Source organism: Antedon mediterranea, chromosome 9, assembly GCF_964355755.1.
Source record: "Antedon mediterranea chromosome 9, ecAntMedi1.1, whole genome shotgun sequence".
Taxonomy (NCBI): Eukaryota; Metazoa; Echinodermata; class Crinoidea; order Comatulida; family Antedonidae; genus Antedon; species Antedon mediterranea.
The window spans coordinates 2,598,980-2,612,590 of record NC_092678.1 but is presented as its reverse complement, the minus strand read 5'-3'; the positions used below and the strand labels follow the sequence as shown (position 1 = coordinate 2,612,590).

The following is a 13,611-nucleotide window of genomic DNA, read 5'->3' as shown; positions in this document are numbered from 1 at the left end:
AAAAATGAAATCTGTACAAGAGTATGGTACGCAGAAGAAGAGCGATTTCCGTATTCCTCTAAAAAGAACAAATATAGGAGTATTGTCTATAGAGGGGCAAATATTTGGCACCGTTTACCTGAAAACATAAAGTGTAAACTAAAATCGGAAAATTTAGAAAGGAAATACAACTACTATTAATAAATAAATGTAGAGTTCACTTTTGTTACTTTTACTTTTTATTTCTATTTGTACTTTTATTGTTTTATTAATTTGCTAATTAGATATCTGTATTATAGGATAATGCGTTTAAGAGCTTCGGCTCATTGCATACCCGTTTTGTATCAAATACGTTTATAGAAATATTCTTGTGAAAGAATTACTGTATAATTATATATATTTTGTTGATACAAATAAATGGTACGTATAGTACCGCGAATGATGATGTTGATTTCAACCGCGCCGAGAAAACTTGTCAAACGTAGGCCTAAGGTAAAATAATATGCAGGAATTGCAATTGAAGTCTTATTTTTTTATGTTTTAAATCCATTTGTACACAAAGGATTGATATTGAAAGAAAGTCATGGTAGGCTAAATGCTTATTATAAATATGCTATGTATGCGGCGGTCAGTAAAATTCATTGTAATAAAATTAAAGACTAGGCCTATATTTTAAATACACTTGCAAGTGTTACGTTGCCTACGTCCGTAATCTGAAGTTAAAAAAAAAAAGTCCACTGTTATTTAGGAATTCGAAAGTATTGCTAGAATATAGGCCTATTGAAAGAGTTTTGAAAATGGTGGTACGTCTGTAGATAGGCAAATAATTAATATTATTTTAATTAATGATTACCATAGAGTACAGAAATGTGTTTCCTTACAGGTAGTAGCCGTTTATTACTGAAATACAATGCAAATACAGTACAAAACAGATAAGATATAAAATGTTACGATTTTATCTTTACTGTATTCATGTAGGCCTACATGTAATTAGGATGGTTATGGAAGAACTATAAATTACTTCATGGGCTTATATACATTAACACTAATTTAACTGTAGGACTTTCACTACAAAAGTTTACTTGGATTGGATAGACAAAAATCGAAAACTAACAACAGTATATAGGGTCTTATAACAATTACATTACTATATTGATCAATAAACTGGAAATTAGCAGACTCGTGTGCGTTGACAATCCCGAATACGATGATACAATTGGACTCGTAGGTACAGTATCCATCGTGGAAACTGATGTAGCCTAATAGCTGCAAAGTAAAATTAAAATGCATTAAAAAACTTTTTGATTAAATTAGGTATTCCAGAGTAAAAATATAATAAGGTACCAACAATATGCTTGTAATTATTCGGCAAATTAGTAATAGTAGAATAATGAAGAATATTACGTAGGCTAACTGTATATAACATGGGATTGTGTAGGGACCGTCAGGGCTAGAGTATGCTTAGAATAAAAACGTAGCAAAAGGTTATAGTAATGATCACCTTAACGAATAATTCCCATTCCCATTGTTACAATACAGGTGGCAAAGTCGATGTACGATTTTGAACGCTAATGAAAGAAAACGAATAAATGTAGAGCCATACTTCAAATTTTACAAAGATATAACAATATAGTTATGTAGCCTCTATAAATAATCCTATAAATGTTTATTATTACAAATGGAAGTGAACGAAAATAATCCACGACTTGCTTTTATTTTACTTTAAAATTGTGCCTACCTTATTGACAATTGTCACCTCTCTAAACGGTAATGCTGCCCTTTTTTCTCGGTTCCTGCTTTTATAGTTTAATGACGCCCTCTGGAAATTTCACATTTTATAGCCCTTTGATCCAGAGGTAAATTTTAAAACATTTAATAAGGCATAATTTAATAAATATTTGGTTTACGAACTTTTTATATAACCCATGACTATCTCCGTTGCAAGATTGATGTCGAGTGCAAATCAAAAAACCAATCAGAGGTTGTACCGCGACGTGCAGTGAGGACAAACATTTCGTGATTAAACCATAGCCAAAAACTGGACAGTTTTCGAAATATTATAAATATGATTAAAGTATAGTATTATGTCTCTGTTTTTTTTTATGTGGGTTGTTCATGTGTGAAGTCCTTTCAACCGATTGTGTGGCAACATTGCTTTGAAGTAAACAGTTGATGAAACGTGACATTTGGAGAAAATGTATAAAGCTTTATCTACACTATCAAACTAGTTTGACAAATAATGATGTGATGTGCCCAAACATGGTAGTGATAAGCTAATTAAATATGTTAATGATATGACATCATCATGTAGCCTACTAAGTAGGCTACTATCACAAGCATTTTTCTCAAATTTGATTGTTGTTATAGAGGGTATAGAATTAGAAGTTTGTGTAATCTAAACCCACCCACAAGCTTTGCTTTCTGTTGTATTAATATTAAACATTATTATTTATATTTATTGCCGCTTCTCATTTAACTCGCTTGCATTGCGCCAACTAAAGTGTGTGGGAACCAAAAGCTTAAAGGCGTCCACAGACATCCTTGAAATGTTGTCAGCATCTACATTTTTCTGACAAAAGTCAGCTTTAGGTATAACAGATTCCTTTGAAAATTATTTTGTTTTTTCTTTATTCAACAAAGTAAGATTTGCTTTATAAGTTTGTTCTTCCACAGGTAACATACATTCTTCAATTTTATCTTTTCTGTATTCCTTCTGAAGTAAACAAGGACCAGGGGACTCTTCAACAAATAAATTATTTTCAGACTTAGTTTCGTTCATGATATGGAAGTTATCATTCAAATTAATTTCTTCTGATTGATTCTCTTTGGTTTCTACGTCACAATGCTCCAAAATAATACTTTTCTTAGAATTAGCTTCTTGAAGTTCTGACTAATCATTGTTTTTTATATAAGAGTTACAGCTAGTATTCTCAATCATTGTATTTCCAATCTCACCTGTACTTAAAAAATGTCTAAAGTCTTTTACAGCATCTGCAAACGACCATTTTGGAGATTTCTCAAGCCTAAAGTTTTTTTTAATGATGGTATCTCAGAGGTTATGATACTAAAAACAGAATTTGGGTCAATTGTCTGACAGTCTTCATCAAGCAGTACTTTCTGTAAAGATGATATCTTCCGGATAGCACCAGCATTCGGTGTAATTTTATCCAGATGAATCATTGTCATTTGCTAGAAAAGAATCGTGTCCGTTAAAAGAGGTTGCGGAATCTCCGGAAATTTTGCGGGATGGTGATGCACTTCCTTTTGACGTCGTACTGCACTGTTTTAAGGTCACTGCTTTTTCTACACATTTTTGTGTTGTAGTAGATGCACCGTCTGTCTTCATAGCAGCAACTCCAACATTTGGACTTAAAAGGTCAGAGGGCACTGGATCTGAAAGAACAATGAAGAAACTTAAGATCAGAACCTCCACATAAGAGCAAAATTTGGGGTCTACTTTCCTTTAAATTCTTTGAGGAAATATGTTAAATATACTATAGTGTTACAATCCTTGATATCATAGATATAACTTTATGATGACGAGGCAATTAGTAGAATTGTTGAGACATTGTGCTCATACAAAGAACTTGTCAATTTCATCATAGTTGTAGATGGCGAACCAACACTAGTAAACTTTAAAAGTAACATTTGCAACATACAATGTGTATTAATTCATATAGAGCAAATCCCATATAAATATGTTTAAAAGACTTTATTAGCCCGGTTATTTTTAACAAGCCTGTAATCAGCGAAGTTGGTGCTTCGACCTAAGCAGGTAACCATTTGTATGGACAAGATTGATCAGACAATTCTGGAGGCACTTTGGAATAATGTAAAGCTCTGTCTACACTATCAAACTTTATGGGACAAAAAAATGTGATGTGCTCATGATGATGTCATATCACTACCATACTTGGGCAAATCACACTTTTTTGTCAAACTAGTTTGATAGTGTAGACAGATTTTAAGAATCATTTGTAAGCTAACCTGGTAATGGCCGAATAGGTACATGACACTCTTTCTGGATGCTGTGAAGCAAGAGTTCTTCTCTACCGAAACTAGCGAGTGTTATTGAAGCGCCATAGGTTCCAAAGCTCTGCCAATGCGATGCATGTACATTTTGACATCAACTGGTACATCCAGATTGATCACTAGGTTCACCTTCTCAGCGTCAATACCTCTTGCAGTCTGAAAGATCATAGTTTAACATAGTCTAGGATGTAATTAGGCTATGAGCGCTCACTGGCCAAACCACCCAGAGGCCCCAGAACATAACAGTCCCAATACTAACTAACCAGCATTGGAGGGCTTAGGAGTGCTAAATACTTTAAATTTTATTGCCAGAAATAACCACAACAATGACATTTACAAAATGGACAATAGGTTAAATAATAGATTGCTCAATTCTAGTTTAACACCCAATGTATGCAAAAGAATAGATATTGAACAAAATTTGATAGTTTACCAGATCAGTTGAAATGAGAATTCTGCATTCAAACTTCTTAAACGTTGACATTGCGTGAAGACGTTGTTTTTGTTCTAACCCTCCAGAGATGAACATACTCGGCCAACCTTTCTGACAAAGAATATCACAAAGGTTTTCAGCTCAAAAAAATATAAAAATAATTTATATTCAGTATATCACCGGGCACTTTAGAATTCGAATTTGTGCCCAAATATGGCAGTGACATGCCCAAATATGGTAGTAATATGACATCATCATGTCCATATATGGGCACATCAAATTATTTTGTCACATAAAGTTTGATAGTGTAGACACATTTACTAATTTATTCCAGAATGATCAATACAAATAAATGTTACCTTGTATGCAAATTTTAGAAGATCAAGCACTGTTGAAAGGTCACATTAGACAAAAGGTCAATAAGATCATTGACCTTTAAAGCAAACGACTTATGAGGAAGATCATGAGATTCAACTAATTTGTAATACTGACGAATTCCTGAAAAAATGGAAAGTAAATATGAGTAACAGTAGTGAAGAAATCAACATTTGAATACATATATACATATTAGATCACACACCCTACCCCAATTTCAACATAGCGCCCACTAACGAAACCTCTGGGTATCTGCAAGATTTTCACCACCAATAGACCAATATTAACATGATTTTAGCAGTAGGTAGGGGAATGAGCGTTAAGAGCTTATTTTACAATTATGTGTAGGGTGGGTAGTTCCTTTCCATGCCGCCTTATCCTCCCTAGTATTTTCAACCAAGTACTCATTTACAGCTGAGTAGACTAAGAGTTGTTGGGAAATAAACCCAGGTCTTTCTGTATGACAGCCAAGTGTCCTAAGCATTCTGTTGTCAGTAATCTGGTTGAAATGTTTTTATCAAGCATAAAAGAAAGCCAAGATATAATACCATGTAAAGCAATCTCTTTTGGGTTTAATCTCACGAAGGTTGCGTCTCTCATGTACGTTGTCAAGTGTTGCGCAAGGTATTCTGGGTAAGTTGCGGAGGCAGCCACAATCTGCTTGCTGTATGGCAGCTCATTATAAATCCAACTATAAAATCAAATAAAAAGGGAAATTAAAGGCATTTGTTATCCTCAAACTTGCAACTGAGGAAATTCGGATTAGGCCTCTACAGACCCACAGCAGCCAACAGGCCTACCTCCCAAGATCAGAACACCGGGGACAATCCCCTGCTTTTTTTAATAGTGAACCAAGTTCGTATTTCGACACAAGCTAATTATGTTAACAATAACAAAACAAATTATGATACAAGCTGTACCAGCTATCAATGACTTCAGTTGATAAGTTAGCAATTTGAAATTTCGAAACACAGCCTAAATTAGGAAATGGGATTATATCTGAGCATATACGGTAGTTACTATATATACAATATTTTAAAGTAGTGTTTTACACTTACTTGATTTGGCTTTGAAATTTGTCATCCAGTAGCTTATCAGCTTCATCTAGAATAAACAGTCTGATTGAGTCTGGAACCATCAAACCTACACGTCCTATAATGAGCAATAAAACAAACATTTGTTTATTTAGAATATTCATTTGAAATTACCTCCTCAAATTGGAAAACAACATTTAAGAAAATATTTAGAGTCATTTTTCTACCTCATTAAGGCTGAAAAGGATTTGGGTCCATACCACAGTGCTTGCACCTTTTTATTATAGATGGCAAAGACTATTACAGAGAGGGCAGTCAACATCTGAGAGTATTATGTGCTGACAGATCTGTTCACCTTAAATTGCCGGTAAATAGAAGTAGTGATTTTTGTTCCATTGGTCTGCTTTTATTCGGTTTTTTTCAAAATCTCACCTGGGGTTCCAACTGCAATATGACATTTCTTCAAATTTTGTTTATCTGGACCAATCAGCGTCCCCCCGATAAACACATGACATTTGAGTTTCTCCATCACCTGACCAATGTCCAAGATTACCTGTTGTATCTGGACAGCAATCTCCCGTGTTGGTGCAAGGATAAGGACCTGCAAAGCATTGCTGGACATGTCTAACGATTCTAGAGCAATCACGGAAAATACACATGTTTTCCCTGTGCCTGACTTTCCTTGGATTATAAGATCTGAAAGAAATTCAGTTACCTTGTACAATTAATGCACTTGTCAATTGTACTTTGCCTCAGGAGAGGTGCATCATTTACAAATGATGTATTTTCCCCCGGGAGGTGCGACATTTACAAATGAACAAAGGTGTGTCAATGGTCGTCACTTAGCACAAAAGACAGTCATGGTGCGCCATGTTCTCTCTAAAAGTAAAAGGTCCATCATTAATTTTAAAATGGGTGCGTCATCGTCATGTAAAGGTAAGTTACTTTTTTGTTGCAGGGGTGGGGTGGTATGGTATGCTGCATACTTGCTTTGGTGTGCTATATAAAAAGGAAGAAAGGTCACTGTCATACGAGACGGATGCGGAAAAACCCCGGAAGCAGACTTGGCTTGGGAGTATGATTTTTTTTCTGAAAAAACCAAGCACACAGATTTGTGGTGAAGGATTATTATTAGTAGTAGGCCTAATATATAGTATATATGGTAGTAGGCTTATCATTTAGATGGTTAGGCCTGTCTCACTAGGCCTAGGCTATTAGTATTAATTATTTTTTAGTGCAAAAAAAGTTATTAAAATTTTTAAAACAGCAGAATCAAAACATTTGTTTGACTCGGCTCGAGACGTTGTTATATATGTTATGCGCGATTTGAACGATTTGCGCAATTTGAAATTGCGCAAAAAAAATCCTTGCGCAATTTGAATTGAAACATGTGTTTCAAATTGCGCAAGCAACGTATTAAATTGCGCAAGTAATCTGCAAATTGCGCAAGGTTTTTCGACAGATTGTGAAATCATGCACACCCATATTTTTATAGTAATTTCTAAGAATGATTCAAAATTAAAGATAAATATCGCATTTCCTTATTTTAGTAGTGCAAATATTGTTATAAGTTAGCATACCGTCGAAGAACCGACGAAGGAAAACGAAGCGGTGGTGTTCCACCAGGCGGGCGCGGCGCGGGCGGCCGGCTATACTACTCTAGCCTAGCTAGGGTCTGGACTACTGATACTGACTAGGTTACATGGCCTAGCTTAAACTAATATTAAAAACTTAAAAAGTGAGTATTAAACATTATCTTCATTGAAATGGTCTTATTTATATAATAAAATACTAAATTTTAAACTCCTCTGCCTAGGCCTAGCCTAGCCATGTATGGGAAAATTTACAGTTCGTTTTCAAATTGCGCAAAGGTGTCATATTGCGCAAGAACTATCTTGCGCAATTTACAAATTGTGCAGCGCAATTTAAAATTGCGCAAAGATTTTCTTGCGCAATTTGAAATTGCGCAAGTTGATTGCGCAATTTGAAATTGCGCAAAAAAATCCTTGCGCAATTTAAAATTGCGCAAGAATTCTTTGCGCAATTTCAAATTGCGCAAGGATTTTTTTGCGCAATTTCAAATTGCGCAAATCGTTCAAATCGCGCATAACATATATAGTCTTAGTAGGCCTATATAGTCTTTGTGTTCGTTGTTGAAACATAATTTATACAAAACAACACGTTAGTCTTAGGCCTACCTAGTCCGCAGCGTCCAAGCGGGATGGCTTTCAGTTGAATAGGCGATGGGCTGTGAAAGCCCGTCCTTTGCAATCCTTTCAACACGGGCCTTGCCTCCGGGCCTAGCTTCCTAGTCTAGTAGGCTAGGCCTAGACAACAGCAATATGAGGCGAAATCAACGTTGCTGTTTTCCTCATTTAGAACATCATCTGTCCTAGGCCGTATTGTTATATCATGTGCAGTTTTCATTCCAGTGTTCATCGATAACTATTATCACGAAAGTACCTAGTTAGGCCTCGTTTAGGCTAGGCCCCAGGCCTAGTTGAAAAACAAAAACAATGGCATGTCTCCATGCGCGGGAGTGCTCACGCGTTTTTCGTCAACTACTCGCTTGTATACCAATTTCAGTCAACGGTATTTTATTCCATTGGAAATTCATATTGGGTTGAGATTTATATGTCAATAATATCAGCTTATACATTGATCGTTTTCGTCAAAATTGTTTACTTTTTCATGGTGTTTACACCATGAGGCCTTAGCCTCTATATTTTAACGGGATTTGTAACGAACAGTTGACGGTTAGTTGACGGCAAATAATAGAGTAACCGCACTTGTACGATGTTGTGTTTTTGTTTTTGCTGAGGAGTAAAACATTGGTTTTTCGTTCGTTTGTCAAAGTCTATTGTATAATAATACGATACTAAAATCTATAATATATATTCGCAAGCTTATACTACAAAAATCTTGACAAATGGTATATTAAAAGTTGTGGAAAAGCTCTTCAAAATAGCTAGGCCCAGGTTTGGTCAATCCTAAGTAGCAAGAGAAAGTAAGTTCAGCGGAGCGGATTGCTATTCTGCCGCCGTTGATTCTGCCACATATGCTGTGCTTGGCCGCTAGGCTTTGCAGCGCCGTTAGGAGTGATATTAGCGGCAGATTGCGTTCATATACTCATATAATTGGTACTTAATATTTAATAAAATGGAAGGAATATAACCAGTATCTCAATATATAACAAAAAAGTTTCTTGGATGGATGTACACAGACTCACAGCAGCTATCTTTATTGTAGGATTTTATTTATTATTTTTTTGTTTTTACTTATTTTACTTTGCTTTTTCAGAATGTTCCCTGCTTCACATAAGACCGTAATCGTTGTCGATCACAGCCCGTACTTCGGAAAGTCATGCGGCCATAAAATTGAGTATGACATCATCAGCAAATCACGCTCAGGAGTGTCCAATATTCCTCTTGATCCATTTTGCAAGTCGCTTTGGACATGCGCCGTTGAGGCTGCTTTCGAGTACTGCCGTATTGTATACGACATATTTTCATCAGATCGGTTGGTATGTTTATGAACTGAATGTACATTTTTTTAATTGCAATTATCCAAAACACTTGAATGAATAATTTAAATGTTGTGTATATTTTTTAATATTAAGTTTTTATCTTACATCCAATTCTGCAGTTGTTTTTTCCAAATTTTTAGATACGATTTATTGCTGCAGACACTGAAGCAAGACTTTTAAATACTTGGAAGAAATCGGATCAAAAATTAAGTGACGTAAGATTCTACAAAATATTCCTTCAGATGAATTTACATATTTATAAATCAAGTATCATTTTTAAAAAAACATTTTATATATTGTCTTTCAGCTGATGCAGATTTTTGCGGAGCTAGGCCCGGCAAACCCAGAGGGTAATGATGAGAATTGCAGTATACTACACGGCCTTGCAGCAGCAGTGGAGGTGTTGTGTGAGTGTACCGAAGAACAACACAGAGTGCGCACATCTATGACAGATGTCGCCTCAAAAGTTTCAAATAAGGGCAGAATTATTTGTTTTACATCAGTCAAAAAGTAATACATTATTTCATTAAAATATGTTTAAATTACAAATAAGTAAGAAAATTAGAAAAAAATTATCGTTCTTTGCTATTAGTATAAACTTTTTTTTCTGTTTACAGTGAAAGTCATGTTGAAGTTTTGAAGAAAAGTGTACAAGATGCTTTAACACAACACAACAAAATCGCTGCTGGGTCTGATAAGTAAGACATAGTTTAGTTTTGATTCATTCAAGTTTAGGGAAAATAAATTAACCCATGTAATGTAGTAAATCTTTTCCACTTGAACGTGAAAATAATACTGTGAATTAGTAGTGCTAAAAAAATAAGTTTTTCTCACTTCAGTCTTGAAATGTTTGTCAGATTGTGCAAATCTTCTATTACTGACGCTAAAAACTGAAACAAAATTAAAAAATGATCAGAATCTATTCATTCTAAAAAATCATACACCCACAAAAAAAACTGTTAATTGATACCAACTCTGATTTTTCAGTTTGCTGTTAATAAACCACTGCGAACTTGTTGTACTCCATGTACACATTCCAGAAGATTCGTCGTTATCACTATCATCAAAAGCGCGCCAAAATGTGTCATCAAATTTATCGTTTCGGTTGATATCGGTGGTATCTGCACAGCATCTTGCGAGTCATTTATGCAAATTAGTTCAGCTGCATCATGATTTAGTTATGACAACGATAACAGGTATTCCAATGAAGGTAAATACATGAGCTTTTTAAAGCATTGAATATACCATTGATTAATATACACCATTGAATTGTATACCAACATTGAATAATATATACCATTGAATAATATATTTCTCATTAAGAAATTACAGCTTTATAATCAACATCTAATGTCCCATTGCAGTTTTAATAGTTTTACTTATGTAAGCATAACGCGGGGAGCAACAGCGCCCTCCAATGCTGCGTTAGGGATCATTTGGGCTGCTCATTCTCTGGGTTTAGCCAGTAAGCGCTTTTATCTGTTATGACACTGATTTAGGTTGAAGACAAATAAAACCTGCTTCCATAATTGATCCTTAATTTCACATACTGTATTAATTATTATATTTTATTATATTAATATATTCAAATACATGCTAACGTTTTACTTGTTATTTACCCAACAGGAAGAGCAGAATTCTAGTAGCTCAGCCAACTATGACGTAGAATTACTACATCATAAGGACGGCCACAAGGAGGTTCGCAAGAACACTTCTCAAAGTCCTTCATCCAGCGGTGATGCTGGTCATAAATTACTGAGTCAGGAGGAGAACAACATCTTACTGAAATGGTGTTCACCAAGAGGAATGTCAAATGGTTAGTTGTAATACAATAGATCCACTGCAGCCATGCATGCAATAAATGTTCTTGTTACTTCTTACTGTATATTGTGACAGTTCTTATCTTTAGTGATTTAAAGAGGCTATGAGCTCATTGAATGGTTTCATGTTAAATTTGCAGTGACAGTGAAAGCCAAAACATTACAATATTTTATCTTTTTTTTTTTTAGAATTACTTTACTGTACAGGTGCCTATAGAATTTCACCAGTTGATGTGAGTATCCACAAAATAAAATAAGTTAATTTCTTATCACAATATATTTTCGGACAAATTTTCATTTAGGAATACTTCCAAATGTTTTTATCATGCACTGTACATCAACTGTATGACAATATATTTAAATAATACCATAATATGAAATTAATAATGTTCAAATATCTTTTTGGTAGGTGAATAGCAGGCCTTCATTATGTCTGACAAACTTCCTCCTCAATGGTCGTCAGGTCATGCTTGAACAACCTCGCAAACCTGGGGCAAAGGTCATGTCACATATGCTTACGAGTCATGGTGGAGAAATCTTTATCCACTGCCTATCAACTTCCCGATCGTATCTTGAAGATCCGCCGTCGATCAGTGAAGGTTGTGGTGGGAGAGTGACCGATTACAGAATCACAGATTTTGGCGAGTTTATGAAAGACAACCGCCTTGCACCTTTCACTATTACAGACGATCAAGAAAAGGAAGTGCCAATTTCAAAGGGTATCCATTCCACATTACAAATATAAAATTAATATAGCCCTTACAAGCAATGTACTCATCTACGATACATTAATTATACCAACCCAACTAGCCAAAACAGATGATAAAGATGCAATGACTATCTCACACTTAACAACAAATAAGTTACTCTTTAATTCATTCATTCTTCATAAGCATAATTTGTATCTTACAGCCAAAACACAGCTAGAAAGACAAACTAGACATTGGCCAATGGTAATTAGCGATACTATCATATTCAACATGGCATCGGTTAGTATTTCTTTACACTTTACTACCTGTAATCAGTGTACAGATTTGATATATGTATGATCCGTCAGTTGAACTTGTCTACATTTTATCTTTCAGCACATAGACCCAATACCAACAATAATTGCTAAACTTTGCCTGGATGAGGAAGATGTAACACAGTGCAAGAAAGCCATATTTCACTTGGTTGGGATCGAAGCAAAGGGTGATCCCTTACCGTTACCACCAGGTATTAGGGGCAAAGCTCCCAAAAAGTGAGTTTTATTATGAATACTACAGTAATACTAAACACCACAGTGCAGTTGAGCCAATTATGTAAATTGGTCAGATGTTTTCCCTACTCTGACGTAATTTGTACTTTATACATCAAGTACATTGAGAATACTTGCGAAAAAAAAACACTCTGACGCAAACCTACTCCACAATTAAATCTAGATGTTATGCATGAAATTTTTGATAAAGCTCCACTTTACTTCATCAGGGAAGAACATTACAGGCAAATGTGGGCGGAGCTAGAGTCGTTGCTCAAAGCCTACAGTAGCACATCACCTGAACACAAACAAGTACTTGACTGCTTACACGATTGTAAACCAGTGAGTAACGATTGCAATGCAAAGAAAGGGTCGGACAAGACGACGGCAAAGGGAACAGATAAAACCAGTGAAACAGAAAAGGCGTGGAAAGACTTAGATAAGTAAGAACTTGATATTTAATAAGTGTGCAGTAGAAAATGAAATCATAAAATGTAATTATAAAAATAATTGTTAAACATTTTTTTAAATCCAGATTGCAAAGTATGACACATCGAGAAAAACAGGACTACTTATCGAGTGCTGATTCAAGGACAACCGAGGGCGCACCGCCAATAAAGAAACTTAGGATATCAAAAGATGAAAGCAGGGACAGACAAAAAGGTATTCATATTTTGTGCATTTTTTAAATTCGCTTTATTGATGTCGTGATTAATGATTGAAAATCAAGACTTAATGATAAAGAGTTGTTTATGTGGATTATTTAAACTCAAGTTATTTGGTAATACATGACAATAAAGAATTATCTTTTATTTATCTTATTATTTAAGGTGGGCCGGTCTCCTTACTGTCACTATGGAGTAGCCGGATTAAAGCAGTCAACACAATGAGGCACGAAGAGTTTGCAGGGAGACTAGAAGCTGTAAATAACAAAACAGAACTATATACTCATTTGAAAAAGGACGAGAATGGAAAATGAATAACAAGAGACAAAGAAATAAGAGATCTTCTTTTGGATGAAACTATGGGGTTTGAATTATTGTCAATGGAAACAAAATATAAATACTTTATTACCAAAATACATTAAGTAAACCAAAACATTTTTATAGTATGTCAATAGTTTGACAGAAAATAACAATACGACATGTTTCTGTACCATATTTATTTCAGTAAAT

General features: G+C 34.9%; 2 protein-coding genes across 3 annotated transcripts; one reads left to right on the top strand and one right to left on the bottom strand.

Annotated features, from left to right (window-relative positions):
- Window positions 1-397: 397 nt before the first annotated feature.
- LOC140058477 (probable ATP-dependent RNA helicase DDX20) lies at window positions 398-8,335 on the bottom strand. Its single transcript, XM_072104101.1, is given in 11 exon segments — window positions 398-1,245; window positions 1,481-1,547; window positions 1,718-3,372; window positions 3,967-4,074; window positions 4,077-4,167; window positions 4,445-4,587; window positions 4,805-4,942; window positions 5,368-5,510; window positions 5,878-5,971; window positions 6,286-6,549; window positions 8,052-8,335. Coding segments are annotated over 9 exon segments (1,452 nt in total). The 5' UTR covers window positions 8,293-8,335; the 3' UTR covers window positions 398-1,245; window positions 1,481-1,547; window positions 1,718-3,142.
- Window position 8,336: 1 nt separating this feature from the next.
- On the top strand, window positions 8,337-13,611 carry LOC140058476 (integrator complex subunit 13-like). 2 transcript variants are annotated; one of them, XM_072104098.1, is made up of 14 exons: window positions 8,337-8,445; window positions 9,154-9,376; window positions 9,520-9,594; window positions 9,687-9,889; window positions 9,997-10,077; window positions 10,367-10,589; window positions 11,006-11,195; window positions 11,389-11,432; window positions 11,609-11,918; window positions 12,112-12,188; window positions 12,285-12,439; window positions 12,667-12,879; window positions 12,972-13,099; window positions 13,267-13,611. In XM_072104098.1, the coding sequence occupies exons 1-14, from the start codon at window positions 8,375-8,377 to the stop codon at window positions 13,413-13,415; spliced, it is 2,142 nt and encodes a 713-aa protein (XP_071960199.1). In that variant the 5' UTR covers window positions 8,337-8,374; the 3' UTR covers window positions 13,416-13,611. The 2 variants fall into 2 exon arrangements, with proteins under 2 accessions (XP_071960199.1, XP_071960200.1); XM_072104099.1 differs by lacking the exon at window positions 8,337-8,445 and adding an exon at window positions 8,633-8,860.